This window comes from Phasianus colchicus, chromosome 21 (genome assembly GCF_987193195.1).
Source record: "Phasianus colchicus chromosome 21, bPhaCol1.hap1.1, whole genome shotgun sequence".
NCBI lineage: Eukaryota > Metazoa > Chordata > Aves > Galliformes > Phasianidae > Phasianus > Phasianus colchicus.
The window spans coordinates 5,093,266-5,120,439 of NC_143456.1; the positions used below are offsets into that span (position 1 = coordinate 5,093,266).

Consider the following 27,174-nt stretch of genomic DNA (forward strand, 5'->3'; position numbering starts at 1 on the left):
AGGCAGTCTGGCAGGGGGCTGTCATTGCAGGGGGGAGGGATGAAAGTCGTTTCCAGCTGCTCTGCACCTGCCTGGGGTGAAGCACAGTTGATTGGGGCAACACAGTAATGGGAGGGCTGAGCAAAGCCACGCTATTGGCTGATGCTGCAGAACAAACAGCAGCACACAGCCCAATGCAGTGTCCCTAAAGCCCTCTGCTACTGCAGGGAACTCCTGAAACAAGCAGTGTTGTGTCACCTCACTTGGCAGCCCCTGTGTGCTCTCCCCATCTCCTTGGCGGGGGGAAGGTTGGAGGTAGCAGCTATTGCTTCTCCTACCTCTCTCTTTCCTCCAGTGGACCAGGAGGAAGACAGAAGGGCAAGCAGCAAGCTACAGAAACAATGTTTTATTCCAAGGGCAAGTATATTTAAATAATTTACAGTCATTGGACAGCCTGAAAGGTTTTTTTTTTTTCTCCCATGATTAAAATCACAAAGATATTGAAACAAAAACAGTATTTAAAAAAAAAATGAGCGTACACAGCTTGACAGAGGGGCTGGGAACAGGGGAGCTGCTGGCTGCAGGGCCCAAGGGAGCCAGCAGGACCCTGCAGCTGTGACCCCAGACTGGGCTGTAGGGAGGGAAGAGGAGCTGCCCCCTGCCCTGCTGAGTGCTGGCATACAGGAGGGCTGCAGGGAAATAGGGGGGGTGCCTGCAGGTCCTGGCTGGGTGCAGGCTGTGCCTTTTCCTCAAGAAGTAACCTGTAGTCATCTAGTGACAGCACGGGGCATAGGAGCTAGCCCTAGAGAGGGTCGAACAGCAGGAGAGGGATGAGAGCAGATCACTGCCCCACACTGAGCCCTCGCACCAAACCTGCCAGGTTCCTCCACCCCCGCTGCCATCCCCAGCCTGCAGGGCACAGGGGTGGTCTGTAGTTCCAGAACGAGGTGCCAGGAAATAAGGCAACACCCCGTGTTCAGAAAAGACCCCAGAGCTCCCCCAGGGCCATCCATCCCTCCTGCCCCACATCCCCAGGGCAAACACTGGGGACAAAGCCTCGGCCACCCCCTGTCCCTCCACCTGTCCCCTTCCACCACCCAGGGTGCACAGCCCACCCTGGGGGCAGAGGAGGGGTTGGGGTGACAGTGGGGTAGCTGGAGGCTGGGGACAACGCAGTCACCCACAGGAACAGCGGGTGGGAGGGCACCTCCTGCGTTCTCTCCCTGGCCCCACCATCCTCTCTCTTAGCTCCACACGTCCAAAGAGTACCGGCCCTTAGTCATCAGTTTCTTTACATAGTCCACGGCCTGAGTCTGATTCATGTTCCCATACTCAGCCACGATCTCATAGAAAGTGTTCTGCACATCCCGGGCCATGTTGCGGGCATCCCTGGAAAGAAGAGGACTGTGAGTGAGGTGATAACACACAGCAAATAAGAGCTGGCTGTCCCTGAACATGTGGATGGGGGCAGTTTGCCCAGCCCAGCCCATTTACCTGGATGCTCACTGTCCCACTGAAAAAAAGAGCGAGCAAGCGGGTAAATGGGGGCACACTCATTTTTCAAAATATAAGAACATTTATCCCAAAGTCCCTTCCTTGCCCCAGGACTTACCCACACACATAGATATGAGCATTTCCATCATTCACCAGCTTCCAGATGTGTTCCTTGTTCTTCTTTATTAAGTGCTGGACATAAACCTGGCAAGAAACAATGGGCTGTGTCACAGGCCCAGGGTGGGAAGCCAAGCCCATGCCCATAGACCCCCCCATCCCACACAGCACCACACAGCAGCAGAGCAATTGGGTGCTCCTTTGACTGCCATGGGCCTCAAACAGCAGGGCTGGCTGTCCCCAGTCCTCAAAGCCTTATTTATCCCCACCATCACAACTTGATCCTTGCGCTTCCCTTCCAACTCAGGATACTCTATGATTTTAGGGGAGTGATGCTGGGCAATGGGAGCAACTGTGTGAGAGACAAGAGGGGTACCTTCTCAGCCTGGTCCCTGGAGAAGGCAACGTTGAGCTGGGTGAGGACGCCCTCCTGCTTGAAACGGGCCAGCTCCTGGCGGTACAGGTAGTCCTCCTGCTCACGGCGACAGCCGTAGTACAGCACCGTCTCACCCACCTCCTTGCCTGCGGTCACAAAGCACCCATCAGCCCCTTGCAGCCCCCTGGCCCTCCTGCTCTCTCTCCACCTTCTCCTGTCCTGCTCACCCAGCCCAGGGTTGGCAGAGCTGTTGCTTCTGCTTATGAGAAGCTCAAGGCTGATCCCAAGATAGCTACGTGCTTTAGAAATGAGTCCAAGTGACCTGCCTGTGCTTTTCTGGAGAGGTGGCAGAAGTCAGAGAAATAGCTTCCATCTACCTGCCCTCCAAGTGCCCCCTGTGACCAGCAAACAAGGACAAAGTCTCCTTGTGCTGGGACAAAATACTCTGCCCTTCATCTGCAGTCATCTCCCCAACCCATTTGATGCGGGCAGCACAAGCTGCACCCAATGGAGGCACCGACCAGCCCAGCAGGGCACCCCTCAGTGCCCAGGGGGAGTTTTGGGTTCTCACCTTGCTCCTTCAGCCAGGCCCGCTCCTGTATGAAGCCAATGAAGGGGGCTATGCCTGTGCCCGGTCCGATCATGATGACAGGTGTGCTGGGTTTGAAGGGCAGGCGGAACTGCGACTTCCGGACATACATGGGCACCAGGGAGTTCCTCCCATTCTCGTTGGGCACCTTGTTCTTCAGCCAGTTGGTGGCCACCCCTTTGTTCAGCCGTCCCGTCTTGGTCTCGTACTCCACCGTCACAGCGCAGATGTGGATGGAGTTGGGGTGAACCTGCAGGAAGGGGATGTCAGTGCAAGGCAGAGGGAGCCCCGGCTCCCCAGGCTGGCTGCGATGTAGGACAGAAAAAATTTCCCTCTCCAGAAGTTGGGATAACACAGAGCAAATTCCCAAAGTCCTGTCAATGTCAGAGCAAGGGGACTGTGGCACCGCGGAGCTGAAGCTAAATGGCTTTCTCAGCATCCTTTGTGCTGCATGCTCACCTTGGAGGAGGAAGCAATGGAGTAGTAGCGGGCCTGCAGACGGGGCAGGAGCTCACACAAGTGGTCGATGGGGGGACGCAGCGAGGGCATGTCCTGCAGGATGGCCAGGATGTTCCTCCGGGCCTCCACCACCCAGCTGAGGTAGAGAGCCTGTGGACAAGGAGAGCACACCCATGACTTCTCTACAAAACCACAAACACACCCCACAGCTCTGACCATGACACGGTGCCTCCCCTGAGGGCATCCCCCAGGCCCAGCCCAACCCGCAGCTTTGCTGGGGAGGCTGCAGCTCACACCTTCCCCTCAGCAGTGGATGATGCCATCTTTCGGAGCTGCTCCTGCTCCCCAGTGTCTGTGGCATATTGGGCCAGCTCATAGAGCACGTTGGTGCGGGGAGGGTTGGTGATGTCCAGGTAGTACGTCAGCGCTGTACGGTAGGAGGTGGGGCAGGGGAACGGGTGTTTCTTGTTGGATTCCTCTGGAGGAGAAGAGAGAAAGAAAGATGGATGTCAGCAACTGCTTGCTGTTATGTTAGATTTCAGCCATGGACATTTGGGAAAGCGAAGTACCATCAGTCAAGGCTGGAGACATTCAGTTTAGCAAACTAAGAGCAAGTAAGGGGCAGGAATGATTGTGTGAGGCCAGGCAGCCCACGATACCACACAGGAGTCTACAGCCTCTAGCAGAGCATCTACTCTTCGGAAATAAGAAGCCAGCTCTTGGACTTCTGGGCCAGCAGCTCTGATGCCTCAGGTCAGGCGTTGCTGTTTCAGGAGTAACACAAGCAGCAGCTGCAGCCTCCCTCCTGCCACAGGCCAGCTCTGCTGGGAACATTGCCCAAGAAAAGCTCTTTGTATCAGCACTAAAAAGTGCTCTCTTCTGGCATCTCAGTCCCCAAGTCTGTACATCCTCCAGGGACTGAAAAACAGTGTTTCAGACTCAAAAGCTCCCATTGAGCTCTGGAGCTGCTGCAGCAGAGGGATGCTCTGGTGGGCTGCTGCTCTGTAATTAGGAGAACGCTGTTACATAATTTGTTGTTAAATGGGCACACCAAACATTTCACAACTGATCCACTTCAGCTGGCTTGCAGCAAACAGGCTCTATGCCACTACTGCAAACCACATTTAGAGTGGCCATGGGGTGTCTCTGCCTGGAGGTGTCCTACAGGACCTGAGGGTGATCTGACTCTTGCTGCAGTGTGAAGGCCAGAAGCTATGGCAGAAGGAGAGCTGCTGATGTGCACGGGTGATCCATACTCACCATCCAAATTGTTTAGTGACATGACTGTATCCAGATCCGTGCCCAGAATCTCGCCAAACTGATTCACCAGAGACGTGTCATTGGCTGGATAAACAGCCACGTGGTCCCCAGACTCATACCTGGTACAAGAACAGGAGGAGAAGAGATGAAATACAGGCTCTACTTCTTGTCCATGTCATGCCTGAGTTGCTCAGCCGGAGGACAAGCAGGCTGCTGGTTAGTAAGACAACACCAAGACCTGAGCTGCTACACAGCACCTGCAGGATAAGGGACCCCAAAGAGACAGCAGTCATGGTAGTAAGGAGCCATCAGATGCTTTTTTTTCCTTTTCTACATGGGAGCCCCCAAAATAACAGCAGTTTTCCCAGAGCCTACCTGATTTTGGAATTGGAGATATCCAGCTCCAGGTGCATAAGGTGTCGCTCCCCACCCTCATTCAGCTTACGGTTCTCTGTAACCACAGCCAGGAAGGGGTTCTTGGCATCAAATGGCCTGGAAGGAAAGAAGGCCCCTCTGGGTTACTCTCCTCCAGGCTCACAGTACTGCTTTCATCTAAGTATGTTCCTTCTGTCTCCAGAGCAGGGTCCCACTATTAGAGCACAGGGCCATCCTGGCTCACGTTTCAAAGCACACCACAGCACAAAACTTATGCTGTTGCTGCCCACGTTTGACAGAGAAAACATTTCCTTCTAAGTACAGCCCAGCAGCCAACAGCTCCTACCCCATTATGAACAAGTGATGCAACAGCGGATTAGAGGGAGTGTCACCTCTCAAAATGGTATTTCAGGTTGTAATTCATTTACACAATTAATCTCCCCACAGAAATACCGCAAGCAATCATCACACATTAACCACTCCAGGGGAGGAAAGGTTCTGACTGACCTTAGGACAAATGCTGCACACTTACCAGCCAAACAGTGTTAGGTGAACACAGCCAACCCCTCAAACGCTAATGACTCATTAACTGTGGAACCCCTGAGAGTTCCAAGGGACATCTGAACCCATTTCTCTTGGTCAGATGTCTGCCATGTGGCTGTGTTGCCAAGACAACACTGCCTGCATGGCTTGTGCAGTTAGAAACATCAAGAATGCTATTGGCCAAAGCCTGGCCCAAGGACACCCTGCCAGGGCAGTCTGGCACTTACGGCTTCTGGTTCTCGTAGCTCTTGAGACGGCCCATCTCCCCAGTGTACACCTTGTTCATGTTCACATCTGTGTGCACCACCAGCTCATACTGGCGGATGCTGGAAGAGAAAAGGGGACAGAAGAGAGGAAAAGTCAAATTGGAAATAACAAAGGTACAACTGGAATCATCATCTGCTTTACTGGGTTTGCTGCAGTTTAAACAAATGACACTTCTGCCCTTCACACCTCTTAACACAGCAGGAAGCAGGGCTGTAATGCTCAGTGCCCAAACCAAGAAGAACTATCAACTCTGCTGGGAGCACTGCAAATCCGTTTGTGCACTCAAGCTTGGAAGAGGCAACAGCTTGCAGGAAAGAGGACAGCAGCTCAGGCCTGATGGCACAGCTGCCACTCAGACGTGGCCAACCTTTCTGGCACCCAGAAGAAAATGCTCCCATACTCACCTGGATTCCTCTCCTGTAGCCTCCACCCCAAAGTGCTCACACACTGCTGGCCAGAACTGCTCTCTCCAAGTGATGAAGTCTTCTTCCAGGCTAGATGAGGAGAAAGGGAGTTTCAATATTCCTGCTCAAGAGGAAGCAGAGGGATGTTCCCAGAAGAGCCAACTGAGATCCCTATGGACTTCCTCCTTCACCATGGGAAAAGGCATCTGCCCATGGACCTAGTAAGTTTTGTTACCTCTATATGCTCAGACATCACCAAAAGAGCATCTTCAGAGCATTGAGCATGAGGAAGGGAATTCCTGCTACACCTCCCTTGACAGTCACAGAAGGCTGTAACTCAGGCTTGGTGTCTTTGCCCATCTCAGCCACCCCTTGCCCATTTCTGGTATTAGGTTACCTTCCAGATTCCAATTTTGAAAAGTTTATTTTCCTAAATTCAGAGTCTCACACACAGGGCAGATCCCTCTAATTAGATCTTGCCATCCTTGGAGGCAAAACCACAGGTTAATGTAATTCCTGAAGTTAAGCTTCTGCCAAGATGTTGTTCAGGTAAGTACAAACAATTGTTCTTGGACTATGAGTTGGAAAACTGCTGCATTCTACCATAAAATAAACAGCTCACAAGGAGATGGAGCTTATCTCATCTGCAGGAATGAGAGGGTTTCTCCATCCAGGCAGGGATATCAGTAGAGCTGCAGAAGTGCAAAGGCAGAAGAGGCTGTGAAACCTCATGAAATAAACAGTTATGGTCATTTAAAGCTGATGCTGGATTTCAGCAAGGTATACGGGGTAAAAGTGACTAATTTATGTGAGAGCAGATGCACTCAGGGACATGGCAACCACCATAAATAGCCATAAGGAGTTTACCTCTGTCTTAGCAGTAGAGCCAACACCTTGCCAGGGACCCTTCCATGTTGCTACAGCCAGCTCAGAGCAACCCTTCAAGCCGAGCTACTCACTTGCCATCATCATCTCCCAGTCCAAGCTCAAAGATGCGCTGGGCTCCAAGCTCCTCCAATCTCTTGTCCACATATTTCCCCATGGCATTGAAGTGCTCGTAAGTCTTGTTCCCCAACCCAAAGACCTGGAAGAGAACACTGATAGTCATGGAAAAGCAGGAATTGGATTTCCTCCATCAGACAGCATCCTCTGTCCTTCCCCTCCCACAAAATGCCCAGCAAGTGCTTACAAACTGCTTCTTACAGAGCAGCTTAACATCTCCAGCAGTGCATTTTCCTTTCATTTGCAATTGTGATGCTGCCTAAGAAATTTGGCTGGCGTTTAGGTGAGGTGGCTGTATCTCAGCCAATTATTCAGCTCAGCACAGAAAAAGAGCCACACTCTCCTCCAAGTGATTTAATTTGTGAGAGAGGATCTAGCCAAGGACTGTTCAATTAGATCCTGAACAACAGCAGCAGCCTGTAACTCATTTACAGACCTTATATTCAATGTCTGTTGGGCTGTTTGGGCAAGACATCACCAGCAAACCCTTGTGATTTAGGTAGTGGAGAGAGCTCACTGACAGCCACATTTAAAGCACTTCGATATATGTTTGCAAATATCTGTGCAGCTTGGAGAGGAAGACAATAAGGACTATATTCAGAACAGTCATAGAAGGCATAGACATCATGTTGTGTTTTTACCCAAGCCATGTGCAAGCACAGTGGAAGGTTTTTGACCTTCTTGCCCAAATACAGCATAAACTGGAATTAAACCACTTACTGCAAAGCGGAGACCTGACAGGTCAGCATCAGCCTCCTGCAGCCAGTCGTAGAAATCTTGGGCATTGTCCGTAGGATCACCCTCACCATATGTGGCCATGCAGAACACAGCCAAGGACTTGTCAATCTCAGAGAGGCGACTCAGGTCCGACTACAAGCAAAGCAAAGAATAAATCCTCAATATGATCACGCAACGTGATTATTGAGCAAGCCTACGCCTACACTGCAGCTACACCCCTGGTGCACAGAACAGCACCACATCATGTCAAACAACTGCTTACAAAAGGGGTTGGGGAAAGGCCAAACCCATCTGAAATGGTAAGGAAAATAAAGCTAACTATACCACTGGATTGCGAAGTTAGTACTTCTGCTCCACCAGAAAAGTGATGGGATTTTCCATTCAGGCTTAAGGTACCAGGATTAACGTTCCATCTGAAGAATAATACAATGTCAATCCCTCTGTGCAAGACTGCAGCAGTATGGTACCAATGCTGACTGCAGAAGGAACACAGAGGAAGTTTCATGCTGCCAGCAGATGACTTGTAAATCCCCAGCACTCCAGGCTACATTCCTTTTTCAGCCACATTCACCCAAACCCATAGACTGACAAGGACCATGACCACCTCTGCAACTCTGAGTATGACCTAATTTCATTTCCTTCTCTAAGTGAGACTACTAAAAGGGCAACAGTCCCTTGGCCATACCCTGAGGCTGTGTTCATGGCTAAATTACCAAGTCATACTCCTCTGGATCTGCTGCCATGCCACGGAGACCATAGCGGTGAGCGTCTTTGGAGAGGCGATTGGCAAATTCCTCTGCTGTACCCGTCTGGGAACCATAGAAAACCACTATGTTTCGCCCCTGGAGAGAAGAAAAACAAGCTGTTAAATGGCAATTACTCATTTGGCAAACATACAGAGCAAGCACATCTTATCAAAATGGAAAAGCCTGGGATCAGGAGTCCTGGACTGAAGCTTAAAGGCAACTAGGAGCCTGCATTTGTACAGGACTTCACACCAGGCTAAGCTGTTAATAGGAATATGATCCGTGTCAGCCTCAGGGAGGCGACTCAGGTCAATCTAAAATTACAGCAAAGAATAAACTTTCAAGGTTTATTCTCAGCCTCAAAGCTACAAAGTGACTCCAGAAGGCAGGAAACTCCCTGGACAAGACAGACTTGCCAAAACTTTGGGAAGGTGTCTGAGTACAGGAGCTCCTGCTCCACAGCAAGCCAGTCACTTTGAAGTAAAATGGAAAATACATCCAGCCCTTACATTTTCCCCTGCTTCCTCTTGCACCCAGTCCAGCAGAGTCCAATCTGCCAGATCTGTGTACAATTCCCATTCCAGAGTGAGCCTGGTTTGGGAATCAACCACAAAGATGAACAACTGCCAGCCAGTGATTTCAAAGTCTCTGCCCTTTCCATCCAGACTTTGATCTCCTATTACACTTCTTTTTTTTTCTTGCATCAAATTGTCAATTTAATTTTTTCTCTCTAAGAACAATGTTCAGGCAGAGACTGCTGTGAGCTATTCCTGCCTCCCACACAGACTGCCTCTGGATCCAAGTCAGTCCCACTGCTGACAGCCAACAGTCTCCAGAGGATAAAGGGAATGACATGAGCTCTGTCACCCTCCCAGCACCTAGAGCAAGCAGCTTACCGTCTTCTTCATCTTCTCAATGAAGCTGCTATCTCTTGCTGGGGATGATCTGAAAGACAGAAGAAACCTCTTTTCAGATGAGTACATTCATTCTGTAAGGTCAGAGAGAAACAAATGGGGGAAAAGCAGCCCCTGGGCTGTGTCAGATCTCAGCAGGGCTACCAAAGTGGTGAGATTCCCCATCAGCCACTGATATTTAGCCTGTCCCAGGGATATCCAGCGCTCAGCTGCAGGATGACTGCTCTAGGACAGACACAGAGCAGGGGAAAAGCCAGCTGCCAGCCTTACCTCCTTCAGGAAAGCATGCTGCAGGCAAGGCCCAGGAACTCAGCCCTGGGCAGCAGGAAACTTTCACTCTGAAAACTGAAAAACTGCTGGTTATGAGAACCTCGCAGAACAGCACATTTTCAGATGCCAAGCCATGGAGTGAGATGGGGAGAACACCCTGCCTCTGCTCCTCTGTGGTGGGCAGGCTTTGGTTCTGAGCCATGCCTCAGGGGAGGATTCTCCAAGTGTGAAGTAAGAAAGGCTAAAAACCAGCTGTTCTGATCTCAAAACAGACCCTGCAGAGCAGATGGGCACACAGAGGCTCAGTGGTGGATCAGTCTCTGGCAACACGAATGCTGCCCTCTGAGGTCCCACAGGGTTAATTTCCACACTGGGGTTTCTGTCTCCAGCACAGAGGTACTTGCTTTATTGCAAGTAAGTGGCTTTCTCATGCTTGAAAGTGGGAAAAACCATGGCAGTCAAAAAGATGCAGGCAGAGATTCACAGCACTATGGATACCCTATTATTTAGGAAGCCAAGAGAGCTTAACTATCCTAAATGCACTCGTGGGCTTTTAGTGTCACACCACGAAAGCAATGTAACCCTGCTGACAAGTGGGCCCTCTGGGAACCCCACAAGCAGACACAGCTCCAGCTACGGACAGATTAGACACTGGGGTCTCTTCAAGGCAGGCAAACAAGTGCCAGGAGCTCACTTGCTGTCTTCCCTGCTGAAGCTTTGGTAGCAGGGAAGAGAGGAACGTGGGACCGGTTCCCATTCCTCTTTCACAATGGAAGAATGCAAGGCTGGGTCTCCTGTGGGAAGAGAGAAGCCTCCAGGCAAAAAACAAATGGTTTTGGCTCCAGCCCATGCGAGAATGTGCAGAGCTCACTAACAGTTTCCTAAACCCTGCAGCCCAGAGGGAGGGATCTGTGCGGACGTGCTGAGACATCTGCAGAGTGCACACACAGAGCAGCAGGGTGGGGGCATCCAATCCAAGCACCCCTTTCTACCCAAACTTCCTAAGGAGCTCCACAACCAGACCTGGTAGCTCTGAGCAGTTATATCCCCAAGCACCATGTATGAAAGATGGAGCAAACCCTATCCAAAAAAGACACTCACAGAGGCTGTGCTCACAGAAGAGTGCTGCTTTGTGCCCCCATTTGCCCCCTCCACGGCTGTGTCTTCATTTGTACCCCGCTGGGAACAGGGGCACTGCAAGCACCTTTCACAGAGCAACCCCAACCCTGCCCCTGCCAGAACCCAGGCTCTGCAGAGCTGCCCCCACATGTCCCAAAGCCCACAGGACTTTCACTTCACTTCTGGCTCCCATGTGAATCTCTTTCGTTTACTGCCCTCTGGAAATGAGATCCAATTAAAATAGCTGTTGGGTCAACTGCTAACCAGAATGCTTTTAAAGGGAGAAAAAATAAGTTTGAAATCCTTTCAGTAAGTTCCCTTTAAAGGAGAAGAGGGCACACATGGAGCTAGTCCACTTTCAAAGGAGGCAACCTCACATTGAAGAGCTGTGGTGGAGAACAGACTGTGGCTCAGACACAGAAGAAATGAATCTGGCTTCTGTTAAGAAAAAGAAAAACAAAAAAACAAAGCCACAGAATTCCCTGAAACTGTTTCATCCAGGATGGCTTCAAAATCTGAGCTGTAAAATGCAGAAATACTGAAGACAGAAATGGCACTGATTTTCATTGTTCAGCCAGGAAAAGTTAGGAGAGAAAACACATTTTCAGCAGTGACCACTCTTATGGTTTAACACAGCTCATGGTTGTGTTTATTATAGAAAAAGTGATGGGTGGAAGAAAGGAGATTAACTCCTTTGTTGAAGCAAGTGTACAGAGATTGCCCACCCTCGCTGAGAGCCCAGAGCACAGACAAGTCCCAAGGCACTCTCACTTTGATTTCAGGAGGAAAAAGGGTGGAGTGGAGGAAGCTCTGGCAGGCAGCTCAACATTACTGAAGTCTGAAGAAAAGGTGAAACAGAAAGCTCCCACACCTGCCTTACCTACCGAAAACAAATGCACATCCAGAAGCAAGAATGCAGCTTGGCTGCTGCATAGAAATTGCTCTCACCCAAGCACCCACGCTGGGGACCTCCTTCACAGCAGCCTGCCTCCAAGCAGAGTCTCTCCCTGCTTTCTCCTCCTGCTCTGAGTCTTTCCCTTTGCCCGCTGGGCAGTTCACTCACCTGGACACAGCCGCCTCTTCTCCTGGCACCGAGTACACACATCCCATGGTCAGGGCAGGGAAAAGGCAAACAAAGAGTCCCAGGGCAGCTCTCTCTGTCTGCAAGGGGAGGTGTGGGGGAAGGATCTAACTTAGCTCTGGAGAAACATGCACACAGGCCTTTCCATTCTGCTCCTTCTGGGCATTGAAGCCAAGCGTCAGCCTTTTGTTAAGTAGAAGAGAGCCAGCACAAAAGGTCCCAGTCAGGGTCATAGCAGAAGTGGTGCAGTGCGTTCAGCTCCTGGTCGTGAGGCTTTGGAAGTTACACAGCAAATCCACACAGTCCTGAGACACTGCAACATCTGGCAGCAGTAGCAGAAAGGAATTAGGAGTCAAGAATGAAACCTCCCAGGATTCTCCGCAGCACACGTCCCTCTCCCATCCGCGTGGAGCAGGATGCAAAGCCCTCCCCCAGCCTTGTTACCCTGGAAACTGTTTATATCACAGTTGTTTTTATATATATTCTTTAAAAGAAAAAAAAAAAAGTCAGTGCTGTAGCTGAATGAAACGATTCCAGACACTGTGAGTAATGTCACGGGTAACTATGGCAGTGCCATTATGGAGGCAGCTCAAAGGAGTTCTCATCAGGATCCTATTAAATTAAATTAGAGATGGTCTCTCTCTAACACACACGCAGGCAGCTGAGAGCTAATCAGGCTGAGGAGCTGGAGCAATTCCTGTGACAGGAAGCCCTACAAGCACCAGAGAATGAGTCTCTCTATAGCTGCGGAATAGAGATAAGCTTATTTGTGCCCCAAACAATGTTAAAGACAGGAGGGGGAGGAGAAGGGTGGGCTGACACCAAGTGTAGCTATCAGTGTCTCGCCTGTGTCTCCCTAGGGTAACAATTCCTGTACAATTCCGGAGCAGGGACACAAGGGAGGGCAAAAATCTGTGATTGAGAAACACACAGAGATGGCATGGGTGGAGAAAAAGTGATGAGGGCACTTCTCAGTAACATCACCAAGTACAGTTGCCCTCGCCATGGCTGCACGGAGATCGAGGGCTGCTCTCTCTAATGACATCTGCAGAGCAGGCGGCCAGGAACACTCCAGTGGTTTCAATTAAAACTGAAAACAGTCAAAATGCAAAAAACCCTCAGATGGCAGCATCCCGGGCTGCCCTGTGGGTATTTCACAGCACAAGTAGATTTAGTGTTGCATGCAGAAACATCTACATACACTGAATCCCTTCTCCGGGAGCTTCAGGCAAGAGAAGAGCTCTGCTCCACCATAAGTGGAAGGGACCAATGAATGCTGCAGCTTAACCCAGAGACATACCGACAGGGTGAGAGCAGGACTGCTCCCAGCACATGTGAGCAGGCAGGGCCACAAAAATTGAGGGCAGATGAGATGCCATCCAGAAGAGAGTACTTTGATTGTGGACATCGTCTGCAACAATCAGCAGCAATTCCAGCAGTGCAATTCCAGCATCTTCCTTGGAGATACAGCTGTACTGACTTTGCTTGATAGAGGCACACTGCTCAGCAGCAACTCCAGGAGGGCACCAAGGTATCAGAGCCAAGTTCAGGTTGGAAACTATGTTTGAACTCTCATACTTTGGAAGGAAACCCAGCAGTAGCCTTCAAGTCACTTGAACTACTTTTCAAACATTCTGCTCTCCAGTCTTTCACAGTTGAAGCTGAAGTTAGGAGCTAAAGGAGCACAACAGAAAACACCACCAAGTACTGCCAGATAAAGCAGTTCAGGACAGCCTGGCAAGTCAAAGCACAGCTGCAAGGAAAGTGCTGAAGAAAAGCAACATCTCTTAAGGCCAAGGCTCTCCACTGCAGCTGCAAAGGGCTCTGTCTCCATGGCCAGCTTCCCCCATGCTTGCTATACAGCCAGCTCAGGGCAACAGTGGACAATGTGATCTTCTATATTGCTGATTTGCTTGTTCAATAGCAAGGAAACTCCACCCCAGGCTCTAAGATGACAGAGGGAAGGAAATCCAAGGCTGAGCAAGGTTATTTTTCCCCACTTGTTTCCCTCACATTTCCAGGCGTCCCATAAAATAACACTGCGACAGCAGCAGGAAGTCACTGTCTCCGACCAGAGGATAAATGTGCCATGAGCCACAGCCTGGGCTTATGGGTCCAAGCTCCCCTCAGCTTACCACAATGACCACAGCTTAGTTCTTATCACAACACAGCCATGCTCATTACAATCTCCAGAGGATATCCACACGCACAAACACAAGTAGCTCTCAGGCACAAGAGGGAACCATTTGACTGATTCAACAAAATCAGGTGTCCCAGGCCTGCATTCAGGGAGCTCTGCCTTGCAGCTGCCTTGATGTAGCCAGAGGGGAAACGAGGAGACCAAACCTGTTCCTTCTCAACTACATATTGAATTCCAACACAAACACTGAAAGACAAGCCTTGAGAACTGGAAGCAGCACAACTCAATAAGCAAATACAGAGGTATAGAAGAGATACAAGGCCCACAGTCACTTGCTGTGTTTGACTTTGCTTATATTTACACATAGGGTTCTAGAAGCATCTACCCCATGCTGAAATGCTTTGGTCCATCACCAAATGTCCTCTCCTGACCAGCCTCTGGAGAGTTCCTGCCTCTTTCCACATTTGACTGCGAGTCCTACGCTGTTGCTCAAGTGAATACTTTCAAATGAAGGACTGAGAAGAATTTCATACCAGAGCAGGACCCTTTAAGTGCCTCATGGAGAAAACCACTTCATGAAGGGCATCTCACCACTGCAATGATGTGCAAAAACCTTGAGCCTAGTGTGAACATCCAAGCATCATGATCCACCTTGCCCCTCTAGCCAGCACGGCCACACAACCTGCAGTGCACCCAGCATTACAAACACAAAAGATTCACCTTAGTCAAGAGGTTATCTTCTGTGAAGGCCTACTACTGTAAAAGCACAGAGTTGGCTTTCTATCTGCAGTAAATGCATCTGCACAGAGAACAGATCCCAGGTAGGAAAAGTATTGCACAGCTCCAGCTCCTGAGGTTTCTGCTGCAGAGTTTCACACCCGTACTTACTGCTCTCACCCACACAAGGCCCACTGCACCAAGAGGAAATAGCAGAAATAGGATCAAAAGCCCAGAAGAAAGCTGATGGGACAGACAAGGAACTAAACACCTCCACCAATGCAGCTCACTCCTGGCCCTCAAAGAAAGGGAGGAACAAGGACACCTCTTGAAATCCAGTCTCCTGCTGCAGAGACCAGGTATCAAAGCCAAACACATTTCACAAGAGCTGCCAAGCAGTTCATGTCCAGGAACTACCTTCCAGCTCCCAAGGCCCTGTTTCTTCACTTTATAACTATGAATAGATAAGATTTCCTAAATCGATTTTCTCTTTCTCCAGACTTATCTATGACTTATCTTCAAATGCAGAGAATAGCCAAAGCAATCCCTAAGCATTCTGAAGTGCAGCCAAGGGCTTTTAAAGTCTTTTCTTGCCTTGCTTGGCAAGACAAGTTATTGATACAGGCCACAGCACAGCATAAGAGAACTGCAGCCTGGCTCTTCCACAGGGATTTCTGCATGGTAAGGCAAACATACCTCAAAAGAAACATGAGGGAACAGAAAGGCACTTTGGGACCAAGGCTCTGCATCTGGGGACCTCAAAGGAACCTCTTCAGAGAGCTTCCAAGGACCCACTGGCAGCACAAAATCCTCCCACCCTTCTGACGGGAGGAATCTCATGCCATCACTTGGGAAAAATCACCTGTCCTCTGGCAAGGTCAAAGCAATTTTTTGGATGGCAATCCAAGAGAACTACTAACAGGAGGTTTTTCCCTTCCGCCTTCTCCACCAGTTCCTACAGTAGGTTGCAAGCCTTGGTGGCAACTCTGTGAGGTCAGGGCACAGTGAGAAATGCAACAACTTGCATTGAGTGAAAGGCTGGTGATGGAAACCCCATCTAAACATCCTCATACATACAGAAATCAGTCTTCCTGCTCCTAGAAGTCTGTGACTGTAACCTCCAGGGAGGACCCAGCTGGTGCAAGTGCTCAAGGAAAACCAAACAGGGAAGGAAAAGCAAGAGTGTCTTTGTGGTCAGAAAATCATAAGCAAGAAGGAAAGTCACCCTCACCCCACACTACCTGAGCTGGTACTTACACTGTTTGGATTTTGGGGAGATCAGGGATTTCCTCCTTTTTCTTGCGGAAGAAAAACCAATAAGTAAAAAGCCCAGTGATGAGTGAGATGAGAAACACATCAGTCATGCTGAGGAAAGAGTCTTGTGTAGTGCTTTCAGGAGGGGAGACTGTTGATTCCACGCCAGCATCCCCCATGATGGTCAAAGATACTGGAAGGAAAGAAAAACAGATGAACGTCAGCAATCACACACAACCACAGAAAAACAGAAGAGCATTAAGGACCACTCAGAACATGATTTTCCATTATAAACTTAATCCTAGGAACACATGGTAGCCTAACAGCTCCCAGAAATTTCAAGACATTCCATCATACTCTGCAACATCACTTCCTTCCTCGGTATCTCACTACCCTGCCAAGCTTATCCCTTCCCACTGCATCCATGCTGATCTATTGGCTGTTAACTTCTGCTCATCCCCAGCCAGCAACATTGGAGCAGCCCCATGTTCCAGCCAGGGAGCCCAGGCTGACTGCTGAGCAAGGTTCAGCAGGGACACATGGCCAGCCTTTAGCAGACCTTTACCCATCACACAGCCCACAGGTTGCTTGCTGGTGGGGGAAGACACCACTCTTTCACACACTGCTCCAGATCTGTCTCTCCCTCCAAGGAGATGCAATGCTCCTGATTTACTGCAGCACACACACTGCAAAGCAGGACTGTGGTGCAGTACTTCTGCAAGCATCCCCATACCATGTCATTACAGCAGCAAAATGGTACTTCTGATTTACTATCCATCCCCACATGGACCCCATCCCTTTGTACCTCTGTCTTCTTTATCAACTCCACTCCCTTCCCTTATTTAACTTGTTTCCCTGAATTATGAGTTCGCCAGTGGGAAATTGAGCAGAATTTAAGTGATTTGGCCATGGCCATACTCAAGGTCTGTGGTAGAGCAAGGACACATACCTAGCCTTCAAGTCCCTGACTACCCAATGGCCTCTGTCCATTCCACAGGAGCCACCCATCGCTCCCTCCCTCCCAAACTCTGCCAAACTCTGAACTCTCCTGACCACAATTCAGATTGAAAGATTACCTCCCCAATGCACAAGGGCACACTCTGTCCAGGCAAACAGATAATTAACTCAAAACCTGATTCATAAGGGCAAAGTGACTCTTCTTGCACTCAGGCATCATGCCAGCCCAGGAGACCATGGACATTTGAACCCACACACAGAAGAGTGACTCAGAGCTGTGGGGTTGCCACTGGAGTGAGGACATGTTGAGGCCATGTCCTGTGGCAAAGCTGGAAGAGAAACAGCAAGCTGGGATGAGAAGTTGACTTAAGTTTAAACTCTGCTCGTGGTTTATTCAAATCTAAGTCCAGGTTTTCACAACAGCTCATCCTGTTCTCCCAGCAGCACTCATGGAACAGCTAGGGTTTGCTTCATTCTCCAGCCCACGTTGTTGCTTGTTTTGAGCCTACTGAGGGAGCATGCAGCTCCAGAGATCACGGAGTACAGCACAGGGAGAAGTCACAGCCACCCAGCAGCCATCACAGGTGGGTTGCTGGGCATTTCTGCAGGTCAGCAAGCTCTCAGCTCCACAGGAAGCTTCATTTAGTGAAGAGCTTGGCAATTGACTACTACAAAAGGCACTAAAACCACTGCAGAACCTACATTTGCTGCTGGGCTCTCAGAGATGACACTAAGCAGGGAGTAGGAAGAAAAACGTTAGCAATGCAGTGCAGACAAGCAAAGTGCTTGCTCCCCTCATCAGGTCACCCCGTCCTCCCTCCCTCGTAGAGAGGCTTTCCATCTCCAAATCTCAGAGCCAAGCAGGCGATGGGTGTTATTTCTGTGTAACTGTAGACTAAACTGTTAGGTAAAGCCTCTGCAACCAGAGCTCTGCCACCAACAACACACAGCTCCCAGCAGAGCCCTTCCTCTCATCTCTGTTGGTTCCAGTAAACTCCTGAAGGGGATTTACTGCAGGAGATGGTCTGAGAGAAGGTACTGGCATGAGGAAAAGCACTGCTAATTCATTGTCTCCACTCCTGATGAAACCTCAGAGGAAGCTGTTGGAAAAAACGAGGCTGATGGAGAGAATGCTAAGCTGGCTTGGGGCAGGAGCTGCAGCCCTCCCTCCTAAGGACCAAATCCAGCACTTGCAGCAGCGAAGCCCTTGGAAATCTTTCTTGCAACAAGCACAGCAGCCATGTAACTGCCTGCCAACCGGCTGCACATGGAGGAAAGTTTCTAGCCAGACATCTCCAGCAAGCATGGGGTGGGAAGCACACAGGCTGTGTATGCCTGGCCCCAGCAACCCCACCCTCTAGCTCAGATAACTCAGCACAGATATTCACCAGCATCCCAGGACTTTGCTTCCAACAGCTAGGAGGTGCAGCGCCTTGGAAGGAGGCATCCTCAGGAGTGCAGCTTTCAGGAATGCAGTGCAGACAGGAGGGGGAGGAAGCCAGACTATCTCCTGGCCTTCACCGTGCTGCAGCTCTCCAGCACTTCAAAGGTGAACCCTACAGCTGCAGCAACAGCTGGACCACCCCCTGCTCACTGCTCACTCGCAGCCCGAGGGAAGAGCACCAGTTCTAGAAGCTCAGGGCACAGGAGCTAGTGTTGGTCTGGTCTCACCTCATCATTTGCAAGTCCCCATGGCAAAGAGGTTCTGTACTGAGCTCTGACCCTGGAAGGAAAAACCACTGTTCTCTAGTGATGGAAACACAAGAAACACTAATTCTGATGCTTGGTTCCATTTGGTCCTGGATATTACCATTTATTCAAGTCAGCTACAGGTTTTTCTTTTTTCTCTCCCTATCCCTAGGAAACAGATGCAACAAAAGAAACACAAAGGATGTGGGATTAAACTTTACACTTCTTTTTTAAAAAGCTTGTCATAACTCAGAACTACTGATTTAACTCCCTTCACCTGACACAGGAAGATTATTTCTCAATTTATCTCAGACTCAACCTAGCTGGCTAGGTTGCAATTACCTTCCAGAAGCTGACAGCAATCCACCAGCTAGTACACATCCTTCTCAAACCTCCAGTGAAGGAAAAACTGACTCTCATTTCAGAGTTAGCTGTCCTGGAAATCCCAGTCTCTGGGAAGATCCTACTAGAATCAAATCAGTTCTCTACAAGGGAGAACAAAATTTATGATGGAGAAGTAAAAGTTCCCCTTATATCAGCTTCAAGGGTAGCTATTTTATCCTCAATGTTTATTGTACCTTCAGTCAAGATAACAATCAAGATAAGGCAGACATCCAACTCCCCACCTCCCCCCTCATTTTTTAATATCAGCCGTGCCTACATTTCTTGATCCTCGTCTATGCACGCAGTATCTGTGAAAAGCAATCAGTCTCAGCCACAATGTAAGGTATCTACATAGAAAAGTCACAACATTTTGAAAGACTGCAATCAAGCAGCACTATTTCAGCACAGCTTTTCAGCCTCTCAGTGCAGCTTCTAAACCTAGGATGTGCACGATACAGCAGCTCACAATCATTACAATCACTGGGGGCATCTCTGCACATCTCCATGCTGCTAAAGTGATGCATCTCTTTTTCACGTTAAAGAATTTTATTTCTAATTCTAAGTGGTCAGCAACCCAAACAGATCTGTTATTCTCCCTCTATTGTGCACAGCTCAATAGTTGGTGGCAGTATTAGATGCTACAGATGCACCCAAAAGCCTGCTGCAGCCCTCAGCTCCAACTGGCAGGCAGAACATCAAGTACATATAGCAGGGGGCTAAAAGGTCTCCCTTTCCCCAAAATACAAGGAAGTTTCTGAGAGTCACAGATTGCTTGTAGTACAATAATATAGTGACCAACAACCCTTGGCTCTGAAGTTAAGTTCATGACTTCCGCAGGAAGTTGGCTCTTCACAAAAGTAATCTTTTATCTATATGATGTTTGTGCTTTTTCAACCATCCCAGGATGATTTGCTTTCCTGGCCCACAGCTGCAGCCTGTGAATCCAAGCTCTGAGCTCAACTCTCCTCTGACCTGCACTGTCAGAAGCTGGACATGACAAACTGACATCAGTCCCTCTGGCCTGAGATGGGAAGAAGCAGACTGCTGACAAGGCACAGCCCCAGGCTGCTCTCCACCTCAGTTCCCACAGCCAACCCCCTGCCCAAAGCCAAGATTCCACCAGCCAGCTGATTACAGCCTGTAGCACCAACAAGCCCACAAGTTCAGCCTGACACAGAGGAAGGCTCCTCCTGATCCGTACACTCACGCAGTGATAAGCACAACAAGCCCATCTCCCACATCACTGAGCCTATTGAGGCAGCCAGCTGAACTTCTTACAGAGTTTTTCAAACCAAATGGAGCAGCATCAGTGCACTCTGGACACTTGGAGATAAAACAAACATGGGAAGCTCTATTTCATAATACGTGCACTCTAAATCTGCAGTGACTGAATCAGAGGAGTCATCAAGCAACAAATGATGCAGTATCACTGGGCAATAAACACCTAAGGCTCACACTGATGCTCCTGGTGCCAGGCACCATGCAGAGGGAGCTCAGCAGGGACCAGGCAGCTCAGCCTTCAGAGTCCAGGACATCTCAGATAGCTGCTGGCCAGGGCACCAAAGAACTGGTCTAAAGCCAAACCATGGCCTGCAGGAGCAAGCTGCATGCCTTGCAGCTGTACAGCCATGTGGCCAGCATGAACCAGAGCACTACATCCTTCTCTGCTCACTGGAACATTCCCATCAAGCAAGGACGCTTACCGGACTGCTTTTCTGTTTCTTATCACTGGAAATCTCTCCAAGTCAGCACAAAAACAAACTCCAACACACACTCAAAGATCTCCCAGTTCTTTCAGACTGTCTTTCTCCGTGTCAGGCTCCCAGCAAAAGCCCTGCGTAGCTGTGCCAGAGAAGAGAACAAAGGAATGTGCTGGTGGAAACAGCCTGGCAGAGCACTTCTCTTGCTTTCTGCAGCCACATGACGACCCTTGTGCCACTGACTCAACACATACTTTGCATTATTAGAAAAAGCAGAAATACAGCTGTCATTATTACTAGAGCTGGAAGGTCTGAATGGGGGTGGGGGGGTAGTCAGTGTCATCATAAGATATAAGGAAGCCGTGAGCCTTTGCACACAGCTGGATGGAAAAGAAGGAAGGAACTTGCTTATATGCAGGAATGAAGTCATGTGGCAGGGAAAGGGTTGTCTGCTTTCACCCACTAAAGATACAAGATAAGCAGGTTACTGAAGTGCCAGAAAGAAATCCCAGACTTAAGCCCACAAGAAAGGAGTGCCAGCAGCAACAGGAACAGAGCAGGTTTGTGGTGGAGATGGTATTGCTGCCCATGCACTGAGTCCCGCTGCAGAGACAACTTCCCTGTGTGCTGGTGCATAGTATTAGGCCAGAAGACCTTTGGGGCAAACTGCTTCCCTCACTGCAACAGTTTGGTCAGCCACGTGGGGCTGATTCTCACCACTGCCTGAGAAACCAATGCTCCCTATCCACCAAGGCTCACTGTCCCTACCATTTTCATATCACTTCCAAACCCCATCACATCCTGCAACTTGCCATTCCCCACCATCAGCTCAAGGGTGCAAGGCAGCAGCCCCAAGCTAAAGAGAGGACCTCAAGGAGAGTAAGAAACGTACACAATCAAAGCTTTTTTTTTTTGTGAAACAGAACAAATTACTCTTGTTGTGCAAGGTCGAATCCAACCAAACCTTGACATACCAGCTCAGAATTTCTATTTTCAGAATGGGACAGATGCAGAATGTGCATCAGTCAAACTGGAGCTTGAAACACTGCATATTTGAGCTTTCACTGTTACAGTAGGATTTTTCTGGCCAATAGCTCTTATTCAAGGACAGCAGAGCAGCTGTAAAAGCAAGGAGAACAACAGGAGAGGGTTTACTGAGGCAGAAAGCAACTCTGCTCTAGGGGTATGCCAAGGTGTGGCTACGCAATGAGTCCAGGACACTGAACCAGAGGATTTAAGGCATTATCCAACACAAGAATGAAATCAAACTTGTCTTAACAACACAACCTAGTATTACTGAATTTGCACACTACCCTTCACCAGGAAATAGCCCGTCTCTCAGCCTTTAAACACCGGGCATTTCACTGGCTCAAACACTCAAACACCCACTTTTGCACAGATTAACGTGAGCCAGCAAGCAAGCATTCAGGATTGCAGGACAAACAGAACCTGAGAAGGGCGTGAAAACTGAACCCCTCTGCTAACTAATGCTGTTCCCCAGCTTTCCTTCCTAGAGAGGGACAAATTCAGAGCATCATGCCACACAGGCATACTATGAAAAGAGAACAAAGGTCTCAAAACCACCAACATTCAGAAGTTGGGGAAAGACCACAGGAGCTGTAGATCATCCTTTTGCCAATTGCCATAGTTTCTTCTCACTCAGAACAGCTGCTCAGAGGGTTGTGCTGCAAATTCTCAGGAGTGAGCCTTTCACGCACGTATTTTGCATGGTTCAGGTCCTGACTGCTGAAGATATTTTCATGCTCAGGAGGTTGCTAATAAACACCATATTCCCTTCTGAAGCTGCTGTACCCAATGCTGCTAAAGCTGCAGTGAAAACTCCTCCACTGGCCACTTGCTGACCCTGTGCCTGCATTCAATGGGGGCGTGTGACAAGCTGTGATTTTACCTGCAGGCATTTACAGGGAGCAGAGCAGCACAGGGCTGGTAGCTGCAGACTTTCGTCTCTTCCACCAAGAAGAGTTTAGATGGCAAGTCTCTAACACTTTCCTCGGTCAGAAGTCTTCCTTTGAAGCTAGCAGCTGGAAGAGAGTCAGAGATCCAGCACAAGCTTAAGAACTGTGAACAGCTCTGTCTGGAACAGTATGTTTTGGGGGGGGTTATTTATTTACTTAAAGAAAACCTTGTGGTATTTGTATAGAACCAGAACACTTTGTCTTATAAGGTAGCTTTCCCCAGAGGATGTGGAAGCATTTCAAATATTTTGCACCTGTGTTCTGCATTGCTGTAAGGGAAGGAGGTGTTACCACATGGTCCTTGCACGTGGCCATACTGCCGTCAGCCACATGGAAACTCACTGTGAAAGCTGTCCCCCAGACTGCAGAAGCAGACTGTACATCTGGCTGATCCATGAGGGTGCACAATCCCCCAACGAACCTCCCTGCCTCTGTGGGTGAGGCACTCCAAGCTGAACACCTTAGAAACACAGGCAACTCCTGAGCTCAGTTCCCTGCAGTCACACACAATTGTGTGCAGGCTGGCAGGGCCAGCAGACCCTAGAACATAGACCCTAGTCAGCTCTGTAACCCAAAGCTGACATCCTCATGCCAAAAAGGGACATCAGACCACAGAACAGCAGACAAGGCAGGCAGGGAGTAAGTAGGGTCACAGGCTGAATGGCTGAACTCAAGTTATAAAACTCACAACCTTCCAACTCCACACTCCCATTCTAGTATGGTCAACATAAACAGAAGATACTTGACACGCAGTTTTTCTTTCCCTTTGTAAGATTAGCTGCTCCTCTTACCTCAAGTATGTATGCACACAGCCCTGTTACACAACCACAGCTTGCACAATCCTCGCAGGCATTTTATCAGCTTGCTCCTCCAAAGCTTCAAGTTAGTTAGAATCAAGAGATGGTAGCAATGACCTGCGAAAGCAAGTCAGTAGATACATTCCACAAATAACTGTGCAGCAACATCCAGTGTACTTGCCAGTACCGCTCAGATTGATCTAAAAACACCCTAAACAGGTAACTAAGCGTCCACAGAAGACTTGCACACGTACTGACAGAGACAGATTTTCCAAGGAGAAGAATCCAACCCCAGCTTGAACTCTAACCTACTCAACTCCTAGTTCATACAGGAAAAATGGAAAGGGAAATTGATCAGTAATTCTGCTTTATTCTTTGCAAAGCAATAACTAGAGGCACAGAAGTGGCCAATAGCAAGCAGGAATGCTACAATAGTCTGCCACCGTAGATCACATTCAGCTACCCTTTGGACTTGTGGCCTTAGAAAAGCCAGAGATAGGAGCACTCCTCTTCCACTCTTTGTGGACTCTGTAAATGACAGGTGTAGCACATAATTGACTTGAACTGCAGAAAGAGATAACAAACAGCTTGTAATTGGAGAGAAGCAGCAAGAGATTATGAGCAGCCTGTAATTATTTGTCCTGTTATATGAAATTTCAAACTCCACAAAAAACAATCTTGGCAGGCGTGCACCAGCCTCTGTGGTGCTCATGACTCACTCAACAATAGCATGTATATAGTACACTTGGATCAAATGATCACACTGGGAAAGCAACTTATGTAAGTTCTAAGAATTGCATTTTTAAAGGTAGGAGAGCTCACGTCAGGCAACAGGACAAAGTTCAGTGTCAGTAGAGGTAATTGCCAAATCGTTTTCTTTTATGTGAGAGAAAAGAGATGGGGAGGAGATGGTCAGAGCACAGATCTGAGCAGGGAAGTCTCTTGCCCAGTCCTTCAGGACGGAGCAAACATTATCATCTCTGCTGTGTCTCAACAACCAAATATGAGAGTAAAGATCAAAGGGGATTTCAGTCCGTGTGTGGCTCCACGTGCTGCTTTTATTGCAGGTGAACTGCATAAAGAAACCATCACTCCCCAGCTTTTGGCCTGTCAGCTCCTGCTGTCAGCCATCCGCTCCAAACCCCAGTGCATGCACAGATACTCCACCTGTGACACTCAAAAGAAACAGATTACCTTGCACCTGCTGTTCTGCAAGCAAACAGTGATGGGACCGACGAGCTCCAACACGAAGGGCAGCAAGCAGCAGGGAACACTTCCTTCAAGACAAGATGTGGAGTATTGGTCAGACAGCCCTGTGGAGCTTCTCCAGCTGCCTGCAAGAAAGAAAAAAATAAAAGTTGTAGAAACCACCTCCTTGCTCAACTCAGACTAGGCACCACCCCAGCAATTATTGATTGAAAAGGAGGCAACTGCAAAGTGATGACATAGCAAGAGATTTTCCTGTCAGTTAAGGCAGGACTCTAATTAACAGTGTTAATCCAGATGTGTGACACTAGCTCCACCTTTCTGCCCACTCTTTTCCTTACTCTTTCAATGTAAAAGCCTTGGAGAGTAAGTGAAAGTGTTCAGTTGCCACCTTTTTTCCTGCAGTGCTCGTTTCCTCCCTCCTTTCCCACCATCATAGGAAAGTGTTTTGCAAACACCTCTTTCTGCACTTTCACATCCACGTGCAACACACAGGACTCCTCCAGCACAGCCCCAAACCTGGGGGCTGTATGCTGTGCACACCCAGATTCAGAGCAATCAACCCAACAGAACATGCATTGAGACAACACCAGGTTCTCCAGGAGCAGCTAACTCACCAGCCCTTGCCCAGCAAACACCAGTTTCCTCACTCGCAGCAGACAAGTGTGCTTTGTGTGTGCTCAGCTCATCACAGTTGATGAAAAACCTACAGGGAAAGTAAATGACAGCACCCTCCTTTCTAATTAGCAAAAGAGATGTGCATGCACTGCTCCTCACTGCAGGCCACACAAAGCCTAAAGCACTGCAAAGGGAGAGATGCCTTCATCGATATGAGCACCGTTTTACTTTCCAAATTTAGAAGCAGAGACCTGATCCATCTTTGTGCTCTTCTGACTTCTCAACAGGATGCTACTGCTTCTTAGAAACAGCTGGAAAAGCCAAAACCCGTTTCAGTTTCCCAGACCCATTCAGACTAAGCAGATGAACTCTTCATGCATTCCACCTAGCGTTATCTTTTGCCTTTATGTCCTGAAGGTTAACCCACACCAAACCCGGGGACCGAAGCACATTCCAACAAGCAAGGAGACTTCCTAACAACCACCTCCAGCCTGACGGCTGATGCCCAACGAACACCAGAACCAGGCGTCTTCACCCCTCCTGCTTTCACAACCCCAGACACGAGACTTCCCATTATTTCCTTCTGTCAGCACGTTCCCTAGGGGATAACTTCACCCCTCGTGCAGTTCAGCAGCCCGGCAGGTTGGGTTGTCACGGCCCTCGCAGCCCTGCTGCGTTCTGATGTCCCCACCGTCCGGGCTGGGCGCAGCTCTGAGCTGCCTCCCGCCCTCTGAGTAAAGAACCCCTCAGCGTCCAACCTCCCCCCCTCGTTCAGTGTACAGCCATCCCCTCTCGTCCTATCGCAGCCGCAGGCAGAAAAGCAGCAGCGCAGCCCCGCACGCAGCAGCGCGCTCGGCGGGACCCAGGATCACAACGCAGCCCCCCATCGCAGGGCCTCACACCCCCCGCCCCCCCCGCACCACGGCCCCGTTCGCCTCGGCCATCCCGTAACCGAGCCTCGCTCACCTCCGACCCCCCCGCCCCCAAACAGCCGCCCTCTCTCTCCCCAGTCCCGGCACGCCGCCCGCCCCGCCGTGCCCTCACCCGCCCCGTTCCCGTGCCGTCTGACGCTGGCGGTGCCCGCAGCCCGGCGCGGCCGGCACGTAGGGCGGCGCGCACCACTGCGCTCAGAGCGGGGGGAGCCGTGAGCCGCCCCCGCCTCCCGCCAATGGGCTGCGAGCGCGCGCGGCGCGGACACCCCTCACCGCCCACCCCCCCGCTTCCCCCCGAGGTTGGTACGGTCCCAGCGCGCCTCTCGCTGGGGAAGCCTTAAAGGGACAGAGCAGCGGGGAGGGTGCGCCGCTCGAAGGTCGCGGGGTGGTCCGAGGTCGGGGGAAGGATGAGGGTGGGCGCGGCAGCCACGCTGCACATGGACAGAGGTACAGACGTACAGACAGATGGACACGTAGGTATACGGCCATATAACCATGGATATAGGGACGCTGATGCATGGTTATAGAGATACAGATAGACATACCTAGGGATGGGGATACAGAGATATATATAGGCACATAGATACAGATATACAGGTGCATGGGCAGATATATAGACAGACAGACGCACACAGACATACACAGGCATATAAGCAGGCGTATAGATAGACATGCAGGTGCATAGACAGGCAGATATGGGTGCACAGATTTAATGTGCAATTTAACCACAAACCATGCTCTTAGCCCTTTGCCAAAGCCTGTGCTTGCACAAGAAACGTCCCTGGCAGGAAAGATTTCACAACCTGACCCCCAAGACCTGGCTGCAGCACCACTGCTGCTCTGCTCTTTTCGTAAAGCTGCACCACAGCCACAAACACTGCTGGGCTGAAGGCCCCAAAGCAAGGATGCACGAGAGGCACAGAGGGGTCCTGGGGGGGATTTTGCTCCAGCAAAGCACAAAGAGCCCCCACTGGAGCATGACAACAGCAGTCACGGTTGTGCCTTTCACAGCCCATGAACCGGCCAAAGGTTAGGGCACGACATTCAGTCTCTCTCCTCTGCAAAGCCCAG

At 49.7% G+C, this 27,174-nt stretch overlaps 1 protein-coding gene across 3 annotated transcripts; it reads right to left on the reverse strand.

Annotated features, from left to right (window-relative positions):
- Nucleotides 1–370: 370 nt before the first annotated feature.
- On the reverse strand, nucleotides 371–26,280 carry POR (cytochrome p450 oxidoreductase). 3 transcript variants are annotated; one of them, XM_090122651.1, is made up of 18 exons: nucleotides 26,216–26,280; nucleotides 25,171–25,259; nucleotides 24,542–24,681; nucleotides 15,848–16,037; nucleotides 9,246–9,294; nucleotides 8,317–8,445; nucleotides 7,586–7,735; nucleotides 6,823–6,947; nucleotides 5,864–5,953; nucleotides 5,420–5,518; nucleotides 4,650–4,766; nucleotides 4,275–4,393; nucleotides 3,311–3,492; nucleotides 3,015–3,164; nucleotides 2,538–2,805; nucleotides 1,967–2,112; nucleotides 1,592–1,677; nucleotides 371–1,368 (listed from the first exon to the last, which is right to left on the reverse strand). In XM_090122651.1, the coding sequence occupies exons 4-18, from the start codon at nucleotides 16,021–16,023 to the stop codon at nucleotides 1,224–1,226; spliced, it is 2,031 nt and encodes a 676-aa protein (XP_089978777.1). In that variant the 5' UTR covers nucleotides 16,024–16,037; nucleotides 24,542–24,681; nucleotides 25,171–25,259; nucleotides 26,216–26,280; the 3' UTR covers nucleotides 371–1,223. The 3 variants fall into 3 exon arrangements, with proteins under 3 accessions (XP_089978777.1, XP_089978778.1, XP_031447670.1); XM_090122652.1 differs by lacking the exon at nucleotides 15,848–16,037 and having other exon boundaries at nucleotides 26,216–26,279; XM_031591810.2 differs by lacking the exons at nucleotides 15,848–16,037; nucleotides 24,542–24,681; nucleotides 25,171–25,259; nucleotides 26,216–26,280 and adding an exon at nucleotides 11,716–12,077.
- Between the last annotated feature and the right edge of the window lie 894 nt (nucleotides 26,281–27,174).

Coding starts and splice junctions, on each gene's coding strand:
- POR (XM_090122651.1), bottom strand. CDS start 16,023: ATGGGGGATGCTGGCGTGGAATCAACAGTCTCCCCTCCTGAAAGCACT. Junction 5,954..6,822: donor CTGGGAGATGATGATGGCAA/GTGAGTAGCTCG, acceptor CTCCTCATCTAG/CCTGGAAGAAGACTTCATCA. Junction 3,165..3,310: donor CATCCACTGCTGAGGGGAAG/GTGTGAGCTGCA, acceptor CCTTGTCCACAG/GCTCTCTACCTCAGCTGGGT.